At 51.1% G+C, this 18,199-nt stretch overlaps 1 protein-coding gene and 2 long non-coding RNA genes across 4 annotated transcripts; 1 reads left to right on the forward strand and 2 right to left on the reverse strand.

The window, feature by feature from the left end:
• Positions 1-47: 47 nt before the first annotated feature.
• Positions 48-15,520, forward strand: Ccdc51 (coiled-coil domain containing 51). 2 transcript variants are annotated; one of them, XM_048334543.1, is made up of 4 exons: positions 48-185; positions 11,857-12,179; positions 13,146-13,310; positions 14,439-15,520. In XM_048334543.1, the coding sequence occupies exons 2-4, from the start codon at positions 11,865-11,867 to the stop codon at positions 15,189-15,191; spliced, it is 1,233 nt and encodes a 410-aa protein (XP_048190500.1). In that variant the 5' UTR covers positions 48-185; positions 11,857-11,864; the 3' UTR covers positions 15,192-15,520. The 2 variants fall into 2 exon arrangements, with proteins under 2 accessions (XP_048190500.1, XP_048190499.1); XM_048334542.1 differs by lacking the exon at positions 48-185 and adding an exon at positions 7,271-7,529.
• Positions 4,391-7,400, reverse strand: LOC125342407. The gene is made up of 4 exons (XR_007209218.1): positions 7,260-7,400; positions 7,116-7,171; positions 6,925-7,012; positions 4,391-4,741 (listed from the first exon to the last, which is right to left on the reverse strand). It is a non-coding gene; the product is annotated as an uncharacterized LOC125342407 (long non-coding RNA).
• LOC125342408 lies at positions 7,612-17,678 on the reverse strand. The gene is made up of 4 exons (XR_007209219.1): positions 17,613-17,678; positions 13,275-13,358; positions 11,506-11,630; positions 7,612-7,656 (listed from the first exon to the last, which is right to left on the reverse strand). It is a non-coding gene; the product is annotated as an uncharacterized LOC125342408 (long non-coding RNA).
• Positions 17,679-18,199: the final 521 nt, after the last annotated feature.

The following is an 18,199-nucleotide window of genomic DNA, read 5'->3' on the forward strand; positions in this document are numbered from 1 at the left end:
GAGCGCGCATGCGCGCCGCCGCGGACAGGCAGCGGTTGGCTGCGGACGCTTCTGAGGTGGTTTGTGTTTGTGTTGACCATGTTGAGGTTTCGCTATGGTTTGAAGCAGCGGCGGGGGAACTCAGGGCGATATTTTCGGGATTATTTGGATCCACCGAGGCTTCGAGCCCCTTTTGTGGCACTCAGGTGGAGTACAGAGCCGCGGAGGGGCAGTCCCTCCCCCTCCCCCTTCCCCTCCATCCCCCCCTCCCCCACTCCCTGGGTCTTTGCAAAGACTCGGCTTGAATTCAGCCAGGCCTGCAGCACTCAGGGTTTATGTTTTGGTCTTGTCTTGTTTTGCTTCGTGCAGGCCCTGGAGCTTGAACTCGGGGTCTGCGTGCTGTCTCTGAGCTGTGTGTGTGTGTGTGTGTGTGTGTGCGCGCGCGCGTGCGTCCTCGCTCTAGGCTAGCACTTTACCACTTGAGCCACAGCTCCACTTTATTTTTTTTAGTCTTTTTTTTTTTTTTTTGCCAGTCCTGGGCCTTGGACTCAGGGCCTGAGCGCTGTCCCTGGCTTCTTTTTGCTCAAGGCTAGCACTCTACCACTTGAGCCACAGCGCCACTTCTGGCCATTTTCCGTATATGTGGTGCTGGGGAATCGAACCTAGGGCCTCGTGTATCCGAGGCAGGCACTCTTGCCACTAGGCTATATCCCCAGCCCCCCCCCCCTTTTTTTAATGTTAATTGGACACAAATTTTTTGACAAGGTGTTGTGCAAAAAGGGTAAAAGGGTACAGTTACATAGTAGGGCAGTGTGTACATTTCTTGTGATATCTTACGTCCTGTTTTCCTATCTCTTCTCTAGGTCAGGTAGACATATATACAATATACAATGTATCAAGAACATATACAGTAGCCACGTGGCCACGCCCAAGAAAGTTCGCCTAGGGCTTTAAATGTAATGTCGATATTAGACCATATGTCGACAGTAGTCTAATATGAACGTACATACCTAGCTTTTGAGCTATTGTATTCCCCTGAGAGGTCAATTTTTGACCTTTATATGTTGAGTAATTGTTTGGTTTTAGTTACATACTGTTGGGTCGCTGCCCCAATCCTGTGGGGAATACTATTTGACAAGCAGTTTTTGTTTCAGACTTGGTCTCTACTGTCTCTCCGTCTCCCTTTGTTAACAGTCATATATCAGGGAGATATCATGCCCCTTTGTTTTCTGTGTTCTAGGCTTGTCTCGCTCAACATTATTTGAGTTCTGACCATTTCCCTGTGAATAACAATATTTCACCATTCCTAGTCGCTATGTAGTATTCCATTGTGTATAAGTACCCCCAGCCCCTTTTTTTAATCTTTGTAGATAAGTGTCACTGGCTTTATTTCCCAAGCTGGCTTTGAACTGCGATCCTAAGATCTCAGTTCCTCCCCCCAAGTACCCGCGTCTGGCTAGTGGTTTAGATTCTCGTGACCCGTCATTCCTCAGACCCCAACCATCATCACATGATTGTATGTGTTGTGGGCAGGAATCTTCCAGACTAGGGAATGTTTCAGATCCAAGGAGAGCGATTCTGCAGAATGGTGGTGTCTGTGTTGTGGGTGTTTGAGCGAGGGAAACTGGCTTGGACTGTTTACATTCATTTCGTTTATTCTTCTGAGTGTAGGATTATTTTTGTTTTCTTTTGTCCCAATATGAATAGGGCTCAGGAGGTCTAGGAAGGCCACCTGGATTTTTCCTATCCTTTATTCTTCTTGTTTTTGTTTTTTTTTTTATTTGTTTTTTGTTTTTTGCCAGTCCTGGGGCTTGACCTCAGGGGACTCAGGGGCCTGGGCACTGTCCCTGAACTTCTTTTTGCGCAAGGCTGGCGCTCTACCACTTCCAGCTTTTTCTGTGTATGTGATACTGAGGAATTGAACCCAGGTTTTCACGCGTGCTAGGCAAGCTCTCTACCACTAAGCCACATTCCCAGCCCTCCTACAAGGTTCAGTTGGAGTTACAAGAGCAGGAGGCTGGCGAATGGAGCTACTCACACAAGAACTAAACACAAATTGCCGGGTAGAAGTTATCTATATAGCAAAGGGAAAGGCAGGGGGTTGAACTGCCATTGTGCCATTGGGCGTTTGCCATTATTTTATTAAGCAGCAGTGGCAATTGGAATCGTTAGCAGCATAGAGTATTGTTGGAGGGAGCTCAGTGTCAAACAGCCTGTGATTATTCTTTTCTCCTCTTCCCTCTGGTCAGTGTTCTATGAATGTTTGTTAAAGCATTAAATGGCATCTCTTTTAGATTTTTGAAGCAATGTCCAAATGCTGAATGCTTAAGCCAAGGTTTTTGTGCCAGTACTGGGTTACTTGCTTTTTAAAAAATTTTTTTTTGGTCTCAAGACTGATGTTCTACTATTTGAGCCACACCTCCACTTCTGGCTTTTTGGTAGTCGGTGATAACTTTCCTGCCCCCAGCTGACTTCCAACTGTGATCTTCAGATCTCAGCCTCCTGAGTAGCTAGGATTACAGGTGTGAGCCACCTTTGCCCAGTTTGTTTCAAACTATTTTAAACTTTTTTTTGTTGTTTTGGTTTAGCAATCTCAGAATGATACCACTCCCACACATTACCGCCCCCCCCCCCCATTATGTTCAGTACAGGCTGTTCTCAAACTAATTATCCTCCAGTCCTAACCTCCCAGAGGTGGGATTTCAGGCCTTGAACTACCACACTGCTTCTAGAGCTTTTTACTAAAGATACATCTTCAGGGGGAAAAATCCTTATATACAATTATTCTCATAATTGTATCATTGTATCAACAGCATGAAGGGGAAATGGGAAGATTAGTGCCTGCCAGGTCTTTATTGTCAATAAATCTGTGGTTTCTATTCTCCTAAAGTTTACATTGTAGTCAAAAGGGTTGGGAGGAAAACCAACAACAAAACCTTGGCCAAACTGGAACCACCTCTTTCTAGCAATGAGGGAAGAACTCACTACTGTGGTGTTTGGATTTCCATTTCTCAGAAGGAAGATGTGTCCAGTATCTGGGATACTTACAGGCAGAAGGAAGCAAAGCAGCTTTGAAATTCAGGTCACTATGGCTGAAGATGGATTTGAGGACAAATAGTAAAGATCAGAGGGAAAGGATTGGTGGCCAATCGCCTAGGGCATCATGAGTCATCTTAACATTTTTGGCTTTTACTCTAAGATCACCACCCTTTCTATGCACTGTCCTGGCAGTTGAACTTAAGGGCCTCTGTGCTCTGCCACTTGAGCCCTGCCAAGCCCTTTTGGTTTTTCCTGTCAAGCTAACTGCCTGAAACCACATCAAGAAACCACAATCTTTCTCGTAGCTGGGATTAGAGGTGTGCACCACAACATCTATCTATCTATCTTTTTTTGCCAGTCCTGGGGCTTGAACTCAGGGCCTGAGCACTGTCCCTGGCTTCTTTTTGCTCAAGGCTAACACTCTACCACTTGAGCTGCAGCGCCACTTCCAGCTTTTTCTGTTTGTATGAAGAATCCAACCCAGGGCTTCATGCATGCTAGGCAAGCACTCTACCACTAAGCCACCTTCCCAGCCCATCTTTTTGAAGTGGGTACTGCCAACTTTTGCCTGGGTTGGACTCATACCAAAATCCCATCTCCACTCTCCTGATGGCTGGCTTGTGAGTCCTCTTCACTCTGGGTTTCGAGTGGAACAGGGTGGAAGTAGCAAGGCAAAACTGAAGGTGATAGTACAATCTAGGTGAAGTTTTATAATCAGACCCGAGGAATGGTATGGAAAGCAATAGAGGCCAGATTTTGCTGACTGAGTGAATGTGGGATATAAGACATGAGAATCCATGTCTGGTTCTTAGAGACTTTTGGACTCTCTCCCTTCCCATTTTCTTTTTTTGATTGGTTGTGGGGCTTGAACTCAGGGCCTGGACACTGTCCTTGAGCCTCTTTGTGCTCAAGGCTAGCACTCTACTGCTTGAGCCACAGCACCACTTCTGGTTTTTGAGTGGTTAACTGGAGACAAGAGTCTCACAGATGTTCCTCTGGGGCTGGCTTTGAACTGTGATTCTCACTCTGATCTCAGCCTCCTGTGTAGCTAGGATTACAGGCGCGAGCCACTGGTGCCTGGCTCCCATTTTCTTTCTACCCTTCACAGAACAAGCCGTGTGTGTGTGTGTGTGTGTGTGTGTGTGTGTGTGTGTGTATACATCTCCTGCTAGAACAGTTGACAGTATGAGCTGTTAGCTGGAACATCTGCACACAGCCAACTCCTTATGTGGACTGATGACTAACTCAACAAAAAAATACAGGGGAGCTTGGTAATCTAAAAAGTTGTTTTTTTTTCCTTTTCCGAAGTATAAAATGTTTCACTAGACCTAGGTAACGTAAGCCACTGGATACACAACAAACACAAGAATGGTGGCCTTTTAAATGAGTTGGTTTAATTTCAAGATGATACAGAATGCAAGAGTAGAACAAAGAGCAGACTCTGGCAGAAACCTAGGCTGGGTTTACTTTCAATTTACAGCTGAGGTAGGAATGGCTGACAAACTATAGACTGAGCCACTGTAGGATTGTTGGGGTTTTTTTTGTCTTAAAAGGTTGTTCTTAATGTTCAGAGTCCTAGCCAAAAACTTCATTCTACCTCTAGGTGGCAGAGATGTTACGACAGGAAATCCAGATGCTTCGTGGGAATGGAATCAAGGGTCACCATCATCTCAGGAACAAGGAACAGCTTACTTTTTGCCAGATTTCTTAATTCCACCTGTGGCTGCAGAAGGAAGAAAAGAATTCTAATTAGGGAGTCTGACTCTTCTGCTATGGCTGGCTTCAAACAACAATTCTCCAGGTCTCAGTCTCCTGAGAAGCAGGTTTATAGGTGGGAGCCATTGGTGCCTGGTTGTAAAAAAAAGATATAGTTCGTACAGAAACAAGCAATGGCTATGTACTGTTTTGTATCTGTACTATTGTGTACTTGACAGCTGATTCATCTTTCGGCCCCAGAACCCACTTTGCGCAGATAAGCTTTTGTGTTTAGTGTTATTTAGGGTTACAAGCTAGCTTGTGCTGAAGCTAGGATTCTGGTGGGTTTTTTTTTTTTTTGGCCAGTCCTGGGCCTTGGACTCAGGGCCTGAGCACTGTCCCTGGCTTCTTTTTGCTCAAGGCTAGCACTCTGCTACCTGAGCCACAGCGCCACTTCTGGCCATTTTCTGTATATGTGGTGCTGGGGAATTGAACCCAGGGCCTCATGTATAGGAGGCAAGCACTCTTGCCACTAGGCCATATCCCCAGCCCCTGGTTTTTTGTTTTTTGCCAGTCCTGGGACTTGAACTCAGGGGCCTGAGCACTGTCCCTGGCTTCTTTTTACTCAAGGCTAGCACTCTCCCACTTGAGCCACAGCACCACTTCTGGCCTTTTCTATATATGTGGTACTGAGGAATTGAACCCATGGCTTCATGTATAAAAGGCAAGCACTCTTGTCACTAGGCCATATTCCCAGCCCTGAAGCTAGGATTCTAATATGAGTGGCTTGATATATTTTTTTTGGGGGGGGGAGACAAGTTCTTGCTGTGTCGCCCCCAGTTGGCTTCAAATTCATGATCCTCCTGCCTCTGTTCCCTTAGAGCTAGATTAACAGGAATATGCCACCAGTCCAGAATCTGGTATATACTCCTAATTGCCATACCACACTACCTATATCCCGTATTTTGTTCTTGGGGTCTGATTTACCCAGTGCCTTTATTTTACCCAAATTCACGAATGGCAATACATTTGGCACCCAGCAGGTAAGTTAAGGAACCGTTGTGCAGTTAATTATTTCAAATATAAGAATAAAGAGGGGCTGGGAATGTAGCTTAGTGGTAGAGTGCTTGCCTAGCATGCATGAAGTCCTGGGTTTGATTCCTCAGCACCCCATAAACAAAAAAAGCTGGAAAAGGAGCTGTGGCTCAAGAGGTAGAGTGCTAGCCTTGAGCAAAAACAAGCCAGGGACAGTGCTCAGGCCCAGAGCCCAAGCCCCAGGACTGGCAAACATAAATAAGCTGGTCATGGTGTCTTATGCCTGTAATCCCAGACTTGAGACTGAAGTAAGAGGATTAGGAGTTTGAAGGCATCCCAGGATGCATTACTAAGAAAAAAAAGCAAAAAGGATGTGCTCAAACAGTACTGGTTAAGTCTTCCTCCTTTGAAATGCTGGGGTACAGAAGTATGTTAGATTTTGAGATCTTTGCATATGTTGAATGAAATTATCTTGTGGATGGGATCCAACTCTAAACCCAAACTGCATACCCAGAGCCTGAAGGTAACAATACAATTTTACACAAAACTTGTGCATTCGCATTTGTGTGTGTGTGTGTCAGTCCTGGGGCTTGAACTTAGGGCCTGCACTTCCCGCAGCGCATAAACAGAAAAAGCCAGAAGTTTCGCTGTGGCTCAAGTGGTAGAGTGCTAGCAAAAGAAGCTCAGGGACAGTGGCCAGGCCCTGAGTTCAAGACCCAGGACTGGCAGAAAAAGAAAAAAAGGACTGCTGAGCCAGAAAGTCTTTGAAAATGTAACTCTTATATCAAGGAAAAGATACAAAATAATTTGTGTGTTGGGGGAGGGGTTCAGGTCTGAAAAGTACAAGGAGCAGTAGTACATGCCAAGGAGCCTGGACTTATCTTCTAGTCAAGACACACCCACAAGTGACTCAAGAGGAGAGGGAAAAAAAAGTTATTTATTACAACACAATACGGAAAAGCATTAAATTGAAAATCAAGCAAGGTTCTAAGCAACAGAAGCAGTAAATTGCAAATCCAGGGTAAGAAATTGTGGCCGCCACGCAAACCTGGGGATCACTTCCCGCGTTTCCGTGTGTGTGTCTGCCGGAATGGAAACCCCAGGCTGCCGGGGCTCCCATTACCTGGGCCCAGGGCTGAGATCACGGGGCGCCCGGCCCGAGGCCCCTCAACTTACCCAGGGGTCCCTTTCCCGCGGCCTTGGCTTTCAGCTCCTCGAGTTTCTTCTGCTCCTCTTTCTGTTTCTGCTTGAAGGCCTTGTCTTCCTAGGGGAGGGGGGGGCGGAACACGCTCACACCGGGCCGGGTCCCCCAGGTCCCCCTTCCCTTCCCTCGGGGCCCCAGGCGCCTCCCCGGGCCCCGGCCTCACCTCGTCCATCTCCTTGGCCTGCTTCTTGGGCTGCTTCAGGGGCTTCTTCTTGCCACCTGCGGGCGACACGAGCGGGGCTCAGCCCGGCCCCGCGCCCCGCGCCCCGGTCCCGCCCGCCCAGCCCCGCCGCGCAGAAACACTCACCTTCGCGGCCGGACATGATGCCAGCCGCGCCTTCGCCCAGACCCCGACCCGAAACCGGAAGCGGGGCGCCCCGCGGCTCGGCTCGCTCGAGGCGGGCCCGCGGATTGGCTCCCGCGCCGGAAGTCGCCCTTCCACCAGAGGGAGGAGCTTCCCGGGAGAGGCCGGGAGGGTGGGCGGGCGCTCAGGGGGTCAGAGGTCGGCTCCGTGGGAAGGAGACGCCGGATCCGGCCTCCTCCAGCTGGAGCGGCGGCGCGGGGCCCGGAGCCCCAGGTACGAGGATCGTTCGTCTCGCGGGGCGAGCGGGTGCGGCGGGCGGGTGGGCGGGAGGGAGGGGCGGCCGGCCCGGAGCGAGCCCGCGGGAGCACGGGGAGGAGAGGGCAGGCGCAGAGCTGCCGTCCTGGGGGGGGGGGGGGGACTGAGGGTCACCCTGGAGGGGGAAGGGGGCCGGGGGTACGGGTCAAACCCCAGGCCCAGGGACTTCGGAAACCACCGGAAGGCAGATTTTGTTTTGTTACAGGCAGGGTTCCGTTCTGTGCCCCAGCCTGGTTTGGGACTTAACCGTGGAGCCCCCCCCTCCCCCCAGGTTGCCCCCGGACTCACAGTCTTCCTGCCTCGGCCTCCAGAATGCCGGAGTGACAGATGGGGCCCACTACACCCAGCAGAAGTTGGGGCTTTGCAAAAAGAACCCGGGGGCTGGGAAGGTGGCTCAGCGGTAGAGCGCTCGCCTAGCACGCACGAAGCCCTGGGTTCGAGTCCTCAGCACCACAGACAGCGAAAGAGCTGGAAGTGGCGCTGTGCACAGCTCGAGGTAGGGTGCTAGCCTTGAGAAGCCAGGGACAGCGCCCAGGCCCTGAGTCCCAAGCCCCAGGACTGGCAAAACAATAAATAAATAATAGTAATAATAATCGGGGTGCAACTCTTTACAAATCGTTTATTCTTTCAGTATATTTGTGGGATGGGAGGGGGGAATGAGGAGAAAAAGTTCTGGGGCTTGAACTCAGGGTCTGACCGGGCACTGTCCCTGCCTGAGCTTTTTTGTTCAAGGTTAGCACTCTACAGCTTGAGCCACACCTCCACTCTCAGCTTTCTGTTGGTTAATTGGAGATACTATCATGGAGCCAGGCACCAGTGACTCAAACTTGTCATCCTAGCTATCCAAGGGGCTGAGATGTAAGGATTGTGGTTCAAAGCCAGCCTGGTCAGGAAAAGTCTGTGAAACTCTTACCTCCAGTGAACCACCAGAAAACCAGAAGTGGCTGTGGCTCAGAGTGGTAGAGTGCTAGTCTTTTTTTTTTTTTTTTTTTGGCCAGTCCTGGGCCTTGGACTCAGGGCCTGAGCACTGTCCCTAGCTTCTTCCCGCTCAAGGCTAGCACTCTGCCACCTGAGCCACAGCGCCCCTTCTGGCCGTTTTCTGTATATGTGGTGCTGGGGAATTGAACCCAGGGCCTCATGTATAGGAGACAAGCTCTCTTGCCACTAGGCCATATCCCCAGCCCCCTAGTCTTTTTTTTGTGTTTGTTTGTTTACTAATTGAACACAAATTTTTTTACAAGGTGTTGTGCAAAAAGGGTACAGTTACATAGTAGGGCAGTGTGTACATTTCTTGTGATATCTTACATCCTGTTTTTCTATCCCTTCTCTAGGTCAGGTAGACATATATACAATATACAATGTATCAAGAACATATGCAGTATTCACAGACTTGGTCTCTACTGTCTCTCCGTCTCCCTTTGTTAACAGTCATATATCAGGGAGATCATGGCCCTTTGTTTTCTGTGTTCTAGGCTTGTCTCGCTCAACATTATTTGTTCGAGTTCTGACCATTTCCCTGCGAATAACAATATTTCACCATTCCTAATCGCTATGTAGTATTCCATTGTGTATAAGTACCATATTTTTTGGATCCATTCGTCTGTGGAGGGGCATCTGGGTTGTTTCCATATTTTGGCTATTGTGAATTGTGCCGCGATAAACATGGAAGTACAAATGTCTTTTTTTTTTTTTTTTTTTTTTTGCCAGTCCTGGGCCTTGGACTCAGGGCCTGAGCACTGTCCCTGGCTTCTTCCCACTCAAGGCTAGCACTCTGCCACTTGAGCCACAGCGCCGCTTCTGGCCGTTTTCTGTATATGTGGTGCTGGGGAATCGAACCTAGGGCCTCGTGAATCCGAGGCAGGCACTCTTGCCACTAGGCTATATCCCCAGCCCCCTACAAATGTCTTTTTGATATCTTGGGGTTTGCTGTTTAGGATAGATGCCTAGGAGTGGTATGGCTGGGTCATAGGGTAGGTCTATATTGAGCTTTTTGAGAAACCTCCTTTCTGTTCTCCAAAGTGGTTGTACTAATTTGCACTCCCACCAACAATGGAGAAGGGTTCCTCTTTCCCCGCACCCCCTCCAGCATTTGTTGTTTCCTGAGTTCAGAGTATAGGCCATTCTAACTGGGGTGAGGTGGTATCTCAAGGTTGTTTTTATTGGCATTTCCTTTACTACCAGGGATGTTGAGCATTTCCTCATGTGTTTCTTTGCCATTTTTATATCTTCTCTTGTGAAGTCTCTCTTTAGCTCTTTTGCCCATTTCCTAATAGGTTTATTGGGCTTGGAGGGGCTTAGTTTTTTGAGTTCTCTGTAGATGACAGATATCAGGCCTTTGTCTGTTGCTGTGCTGGTAAATATCCTTTCTCATATCATTGGCTGTCTTTCTATTTTGGTGGCTATGTCCTTAGCTGTGCAGAAACTTTTTAATTTGTAGTAGTCCCATTTGCCGAGTCTTTCCCCTATTTGTTGTGCCCCTGGGACTCTATTCAGGAAGTTGCTTCCTGTGCCTATAAGTTCTAGTGTCTTTCCTACTCTGTCCTTCAGTAGTTTCAAGGATTCAGGTCTGATATTGAGGTCCTTGATCCATTTTGAGTTGATCTTGGTGCATGGTGATAGGCTTGGGTCTACTTTGAGTTTTCTGCATATGGCTGCCTAGTTTAGAGTGCTAGTCTTGAGCGCAAAAGCTCAGCGACAGCACTTAGGCCCCTGGTTCAAGCCCCACCACCACCACCAACAACAAAAAGAATAGCATGGAATTTCCTGCCGGCTTTGAAACTAGATCCTCAGATCTCAGCCTCCTGAGTAGCTACAATTATGGTGTGAGCCATCAATGCCGAGCAAGAATCTCAGATTTGTCTACGGGGGATGACTTTGAACTGAGGTCTTCAGATCTCAGCCTCCTGAGTAGCCAGGATTACATGTGTGAGCCTCAGGTGTCCGGCTGCCTGGACCGACCCAGAAGGCACCTGTCTCTCTCTACCCACCCTGCTTTGTGTTTCAAAGGGTCTGAGCTTCTCCACCAATGAGAAGGCGGAGGCTGGGCTGTGTTCTCCATCACCCTCTCCTAGCCCCTTCGCCCCTCTGCACCTGGCACGCCTTCCTTTCTGGTCCCCATCTCTTTCTTGCTTTACTCCCTGTGGCCTACTAAAGTCGGCCACCAGGTGTCGCCCTGACACCCAAATCAGGACTTCAGAACTTGGAGCTGTTTGTTTTGGGCCAGAGAAAGGCACCCAGATTTTCCTGGCAATCTGGGTAACCTGGTCCCCTCTTTGGGGTCTTCAGAGTCATTCTGTTCTTGAGCTGTGGCAAGGCCTCACTCTCGATACTTCCTGCGCTGTTCGGATCGGGGAAAGTAGACGTCAGTAGGGCCCAAAGGAAAAGAACTAAGAAGCTTGACTTGCTGTGCAGGCATGAGGCTGGGGAGGAAGAAGTATCTAGAAGACTGGGACTTCATCATCTGGAAGGGCAGGTTGAAGGGCTGAAGTGAACATGAGAAGAGCTCTTCGCTGTGGAAGGCAGCTTTTATCCTTTGCCCTGGAATTACCTTTTTAAAAGACAGCTTCGAGTTTTCTATCTTGCGATATTGAGGATGTGTGTCCTCACTGGGGAGTGCAAGGAAGTTGCACGTGAGAGTCTTTTAGAGAAATGACCTGAAACTGGCACTAGTGGCTCACGCCTGTCATCCTAGCCACTCAGGAGGCTGAGATCTGAAGATCACAGTTCAAAGCCAGCCTGGGCAGGAAAGTCCATGAGACTCATCTCCAATAAACTACTCAGAAAAAACCAGAAGTGGTGCTGTGGCTCAAGTGCTAGAGCGCTAGCCTTGAGCACAGAGAGGCTCAGGGACAGTGCCCAGACCCTGAGTTCAACCCCCCCCCCCCCCCAAAAGTGACTTAGGTTCTTAAACTTCCTGTATCACCCTCAGTCCCACCAATTCACAGAGAGCCTTTGGGAGTCTGTGGGACCTTGTCAACATGGACACAACGGAAGTTCGAGAACTTTGACATTATCAAAAGACTGGTCATCTGATTCTCATTCAGGTTCTATCAAAGAGACCTGAGGGGTATAGGGAGAGATAGGAGGGGTCCGGTTTATATGATGTCATGGCAGGAAGAGGGAGGCATAATGTCCCAATGTGTATTGTCCAGAGGACAACCTCTTGCACCAGGAGCTCTTGTGTCTGAGTTCAGCTGATTTAGATGACTTCAGGGGCAATTATTCACCCTTTGTTTCTCAGCTAGGAGCTGACCTGTGTGACGTCCCTCTCTTCCCCCCCCCCCAGATCTCCTGATGATGGGGTGCAGCCCCGTGTTTGCCATGCAGCAGATGGCGAGTGCGCCCCACACATTGGCACGGAGAAGCCTCCTGGGAAGGGATCTCTTTCTGATCCGGAGTCTCTGCAGCTCAGGCTCCAGCCAGCCTGGAGAGAAGCGATCTGAAGAGGTGGCGGCCCTCCGCCTGTCTCACCGCCTGCCAGCACTCGGCAAGGCCCTGGGGCACAGCATTCAGCAGAAAGCAGCCTCCACTGCCAAGACGTGGTGGGACCGATATGAAGAGTTTGTTGGACTTAATGAGGTGCGAGACGCCCAGGGAAATGTGACCGAGGTGAGGATGTGAACGACAAGACAACAACACGGCCTCTGATTGGGGACATGTGGCCTGTCAGCTCCCAGAAACGGGTCATTAGCTATGTAGTCTACAGACCCCCTGTCAGATTTGCTTTTCTCTCCTTCCCTCCCTTCCCATCCTGGGGCTTGAACTCGGGGCCCAAGACACTGTCCTTTAGATTTCCTGTTCAAGGCTACCCCTCTTGCCATTTGAGCTACAGCTCCCTTTCCAAGCTTTTTGCTGGTTAACTGGAGATCAGAGTCTCACAGACTTTCCCACCTAGGCTGGCTTTGAACTTTAGTCCTCAGATCTCAGCCTCCAAGAGTAGCTAGGATGACAGACATAGCTAGCAGTGCTGTTGCTGGGGGTGTCGACCGGGCCTCGCTGGGGTTTCTTTCTGAGAAGAGCCAGCTTGGGAAGAGTGGATCTTGGTAATGTGCATTGTTAGCAGCGTGCAAGTTTCTCAGGGGCATGTTATTTCCGCCTGAGAGGATAAATTCCACAGCTTCAGACAGGGTGTGGCCTGGGGCTGCATTTTTAAGCACTGCTGAGTAAACCAGGATTAACTTCCTGAGGACCGGTTCTACCTTTACAGCTAAAATCCCAGTGGGGCCCACCCTTTTTTTTTAATGTGGGGGGGGTGTGACCCTGGGGCTTGAACTCTGGGCCTGAGCACTGTCCCTGAGCTTTTGTGCTCAAGGCTAGCATTCTCCCACTTGTACCCCAGTGCCACCATTTCTGGCTTTTTTGTCGTTCACTGGTGATATGAGTCACATTGGATTTTCCATCCCCCAGGCTGGCCTCGAACACCCCCCCCCCCCATCCTCAGATCTCAGCCTCTTGAGTAGCTAGGATGACAGGTGTGAGCCACCGGCTCCTGACCCCGGTGCCCTCCTAGCCCACCGCCCTGTTGGCCATGAAGCTGAGAGAAGGGGCTGATGGCATCCGCTGTTCTCTCCGCAGGCAGAGAAAGTGTTCATGGTGGCCCGAGGCCTCGTCCGAGAGGCTCGGGAAGCTCTGGAAGTTCAGCAGACCAAGCTGAAAGAGGTGAGGGCCCGCTTGGACCGCGTCTCCAGGGAGGACAGCCAGTACCTGGAGCTCGCCACCCTGGAACACAGGATGCTGCAGGTAGGTCTTGCTCGCCCCGGCACACTGCGGCAGGGCCCTGATCATCTTCTGTGACAAAGAGGCCTGGTGAAGAGGCGACCCGGAAGGTCCCGGGCAAAGCCAGGGATCCCAGTCCACCTGCTTCTTCCTGTGTGTTGGACTGGACAGGCTAGCACTGTCCTCCGGGAAAGGGGGGGGGGAAGGATCAGTGCTAGGTTCCTTCCTTCCTTCCCTCCTTCCCTCCCTTCCTCTCTCCTTCTCTGTCTTTTTTTTTTTGGTGCTGGTAGTAGGGCTTCAACTCAGGACCTGGGCGATGTGCTGTGCTCAAGGCTAGCGCTCTACCACTTTGAGCCACAGCACCACTTCCTGTTTTCTGGTGGTTCAATTGGAGATAAGAGTCTCGTGGACTTTCCTGCCTGGTCTGGCTTTGAACCCTGATTCTCAGATCTCAGCCTCCTGAGGAGTTAGGATTGTATGCATGAGCCATCAGCACCATCTTTCTTCTTCCTTCAGCTTTCTTCTTCCCCCCCTCCCTCCCTCCCTCCCTCCCTCCCTCCCTCCCTCCCTCCCTCCCTCCCTCCCTCCCTCCTTTCTTTCTTCTTTTTATTTTTTTTTCCTTTGGCCAGTCCAGGGCCTTGAACTCAGGGCCTGAGCACTGTCCCTGGCTTCTTTTTGCTCAAGGCTAGCACTCTGCCACTTGAGCCACAGCGCCTCTTCTGGTCATTTTCTATATATGTGGTGCTGAGGAATTGAACCCAGGGCTTCATGTGTATGAGGCGAGCTCTCCCACCACTAGGCCACATTCCCAGCCCCCTCCCTCCTTTTGTTTTTTTTCCCCTTTCCATGTCTTTCTCTTCCTCGTTTTCTCCTTCCCTCCCTCCTTTCCTTTCTGCCAGTTTTGGACCTTGAACTCAGGACCCTGAGTTGCTTTTGCTCAAGGTTAGTGCTCTACTATTTGAGGCACAGCGCCACTTCTGGCTTTTTGGATAGTTCATTAGAGAGATAAGGTTGTCACAGACTGTTCCTGCCCGGGCTGGCTTTGAACCACGATCCTCAGATCTCAGCCTCCTGAGTAGCTGGGGTGAGTTGCGAGCGCCCTGCCCCTTGCTCTTGTGTGCTCGTGTGACCGACGGTGCTTTGCTTCCACAGGAAGAGAAGAGGCTGCGCACAGCCTACCTGCGTGCCGAGGACTCTGAGCGGGAGAAGTTCTCCCTCTTCTCAGCCGCCGTGCGGGAGAGTCACGAGAAGGAACGCACAAGGGCGGAGAGGACCAAGAACTGGTCCCTCATCGGGTCAGTCCTGGGAGCCCTAATTGGTGTGGCTGGTTCGACCTACGTGAACCGTGTCCGGCTGCAGGAACTGAAGGCCTTACTCCTAGAGGCCCAGAAAGGCCCCGTGAACCTACAGGAGGCCATCCGTGAACAAGCATCTAGCTACTCCCTCCAGCAAAAGGATCTCCAGGACCTCATGATGGACCTGAGGGGCCTGGTGCATGCTGGGAAGGGCCAGGGTTCGGGGTCACCAACGGGCAGCCCCAGGAGAGACGGAGACACAGATGTCTTTTCAGCCGCCGTGAAAGAACAGCTCAGTCACTCCCGGCAGGTCCAATCCTGTCTTGAGGGTTTACGAGAACAGATTGATGGCCTGGAAAAGACTTGTAGCCAAATGGCTGGGGTGGTGCAACTTGTTAAGGCTACTACACACCCAGGCCTGGGGGAGCCAGTAGATGGGGCTCTGTCCAGCCCTTTGCTTGAGCAAGGGAGCGTGATTCTGGCCTTGTCTAACATGGAGCAGAAGCTAGAGGCCCAGGTTAACAGGAATACCTTCTACAGCACTGCCCTCACCTGCGTGACGTTTTTGGTCACACTCCCTGTGTTCTACATGCTGTTCAAGGCTAGCTAGTCCCTGGAGCCACTTCCAGAGGGCCTCCGGGTAAATAGGACTTTCTCTGTTTGGGGGTGTGTTTTTTTTTTGAGGGGGGGTGTTGGTCATGGGTCTTGAACTCAGGGCCTGGGTGCTGCCTCTGAGCTCTTTTGCTCAAGGCTTAGTGCCCTACCACTTTAAGCCACAGCAGCTCCACTACTGGTTTTTTGGTGATTCATGGGATATAAATCTCACGGATTTTACTGCCCGGGCTGGGCTTTGAACCGCGATCCTCAGATCTCAGCCTCCTGAGTAGCTGGGGTGACAGGCGGGAGGCACCGGCACCCAGATGGACTTTTCTTTTTGTGTGTGTGCTGGTACTACGGCATGATCTCAGGGCCTGAGCACCGTCCTTTGGCTTTTTTTGCTCCAGGCTAGCGCTCTGTCTCTTGAGCTACAGCTTTCTGGTGGTTCATTGAAGGTAATAGTGTCACTGACTTTCCTACTCTGAGTGACCTTGAACTTTGATCCTCAGATCTCAGCCTCCTGAGAAGCACTTGACCTTAGCTTTGGGTCTGTTTTCTGTGTGGCCTCAACCAACAGACATACCTGGCTCTATAGGTAATGCTTCTTTTATATTAATTGTCTATACTTTGTGTTCGTGTCCAATTAAAAAGCCTTAAAGAGTTTGTATTACTTAAAAGAGCTTGGGTCAGAGTCTTGTCCATTGAACACTTTGATCTGGGACTCGAGGGCTGGGCCTAGACTGGGAGCAATCACCCCCTCTAGTTCCTTTTTCACCTCTGCTGGATTCTTATTTCACTCCTGAAGCCTGCACTATTATTTACTTTTTGTTTTTATTTTTGTAGGTCCTGGGGCTTGAACTCAGGGCCTAAGCGCCATCCCTGAGCTTTTCTGCTCACGGCTGGTGCTCTACCACTTTGAGCCACAGCGCCACTTCCAGTTTCCTGGTGGTTCATTGGAGATAAGTCTCCCCGACTTGACTGCTGAGCTGGCTTCAAACCTTGATCCTCAGATCTCAGCCTCCAGAGTCGCTAGGGTGACACCAGCGCCTGGCTCTCTTGCAGAATGCATCACAGCTACATATAAGGCTCTGCGCTGGAGCTTTGTGCCCGTGGAGCAAAAGCATTCCCCACGAGGCGCTTTCCGCCCTTGAGAGCCCTGTGTTCCACCCTAGGCCGCCAACAGTGCTGCACCTCGCTGCGCCTTGGTCATTCCAACCTGTGGCCGGTCCTGGTTCCCCAATGGCTTGGGACAAGAGAAATACCTGAGTTGTGGGGGTGAATCTAAGCCCCTGTCTGGACTAAGGTAGATCGTGACAGGTGTGTATCCAAGCAAGGAGACTTGGAGAGTTGAGATTGACTGCACAAGAATGGCGGTCATCCACATACTGGAAAGTCAGAGGAACCAAGACCCCAAGACAAGGGAGTCAGAGCAGGCTGTTGTGGCTGAGATGTAGAATGGGAGTGGGGGAGTTGTAGGGTCTAAGATTAGTGAAGGGGAGAGAGGGGCTCAAGTGTGTGTCCTCGTGGGCATCCGTGATGGTGCTTGGTCAAAGGGCGGGGCATTTTTAGATTGAGTTGTTAGAAGGGGAGGTGGAGGAAAGGAGGGGATCTGAGATTTGGGGAGGGTGAATTTGAGACACTTGAGGTCGGGGGTGGGGTGGGATGTGGTAATTATGGCATTACCTTTTGTTTATTTGTTTTGTTTTTGTTGCCAGTCCTGGGGCCTGAGCACTGTCCCTGGCTTCTTTTAGCTCAAGCGCTCAGCCACTTGAGCCACAGCGCCACTTCCGGCTCTTTCTATAGATGTGGTGCTGAGGATTCGAACCCAGGGCTTCATGCATATGAGGCGAGCACTTTACCACTAGGCCACATTCCCAGCCCCTATGGTGTTAACTTTTAAGGTCATGGTCCAGTTGAGGCTCAGTCTTGGAGTGATCATGGTGAAGAGACAGATCTTGCCTGAGGTTGAGCCGAGGCAAAAAAAAAAAAAAAAAAAAAAGAGAACTCCGGTGCCTCACACCTGTAGTCCTAGCTACTCAGGAGGCTGAGATTTGAGGGTCACAGTTCAAATCCAGCCTGGGGACAGGAAAGTCCCTGAGCCTTGTATCTCCCAGTTAATCAGCAAACAAGCCCGAAGTGGAGTTGTGGCTCAAGTGTTAAAGTACCAGCCCTGAGTGAAAATAATAATAATAATAATAATAATAATAATAATAATAATGCTAAGGGACAGAGCCTGCCCAGGCCCTGAGTTCAAGCCTCTAACACCCACCCCACCCCATCCCCCCACATTGGCACAAAACAAGTCCTCAGGATGGGCAGTTCCGGGGAGCCCCCAGAGATGGCAGGTCCGTGCACGACAGGCCTCACACTAAGCCCCAAAATGAAATGGGTTTCAGGAAACCAATCCGACAGACCGACCGACCGACCGACCCACCTCGGGGTGCGGGCCTGTGTGCGCGTGCGCGGGAGTCCAGACTTGCCCAAAACTTCTCAGCTTGGCTCGCGGTGGGGCGGGTGGATCCAGGTAAGTGAAGGTGAACCACCGACCCCCCCCCCCCATCCCCTTACTGGGGCCGCCCCGTGGATGGACAGGCGGGGGGGGGGGGGGGGGGGGGGGCTTACCTCCCCCTGGTGGGGGGGTGGCAAGGGGGGTGGGCCAGGCCAGGCCAGGCGCGAGGTGTCGGGTTACAAGGTTGAGTGGATGGCGCAAACGCTCGCTCGGGTCCAAAGCCCGTGATCTTTCTCCCACAGCCCGGGGTGGGGACCGGAAGGAGAGTCCCAGGAAAGAGCGAGGAGGGGGGAGGGGAGGGGAGGGGGAGGGGGGAGGTGGGCCGGGCCAGGTGCGGCGGCGGCGGCGGCGGCGTCGGGGGAGAGGAAAGCCGAGTGCGGGAAGGAGTTCAGGTAGAGAAAGTTGGGAGAGCGACCTGGACGCCGGGCCAGGAGCGAGTGCGCGCGCGCGCAGGTGAGGGGGGAGGGGGGAGGGGGAGGGGGAGGGGGAGGGGGGCCGTCGGGGAGCGTGAT

The sequence above is a fragment of the Perognathus longimembris genome, chromosome 26 (assembly GCF_023159225.1).
Source record: "Perognathus longimembris pacificus isolate PPM17 chromosome 26, ASM2315922v1, whole genome shotgun sequence".
Lineage (NCBI taxonomy): Eukaryota > Metazoa > Chordata > Mammalia > Rodentia > Heteromyidae > Perognathus > Perognathus longimembris.

Excerpts from the sequence above, each read along its gene's own strand:
- Ccdc51 (XM_048334542.1), top strand. The coding sequence starts at position 7,274 with ATGATGCCAGCCGCGCCTTCGCCCAGACCCCGACCCGAAACCGGAAGC. Across the intron at positions 7,530-11,856 it reads CGCGGGGCCCGGAGCCCCAG|ATCTCCTGATGATGGGGTGC; the intron begins GTACGAGGATCG and ends CCCCCCCCCCAG. Across the intron at positions 13,311-14,438 it reads TGGAACACAGGATGCTGCAG|GAAGAGAAGAGGCTGCGCAC; the intron begins GTAGGTCTTGCT and ends TTGCTTCCACAG.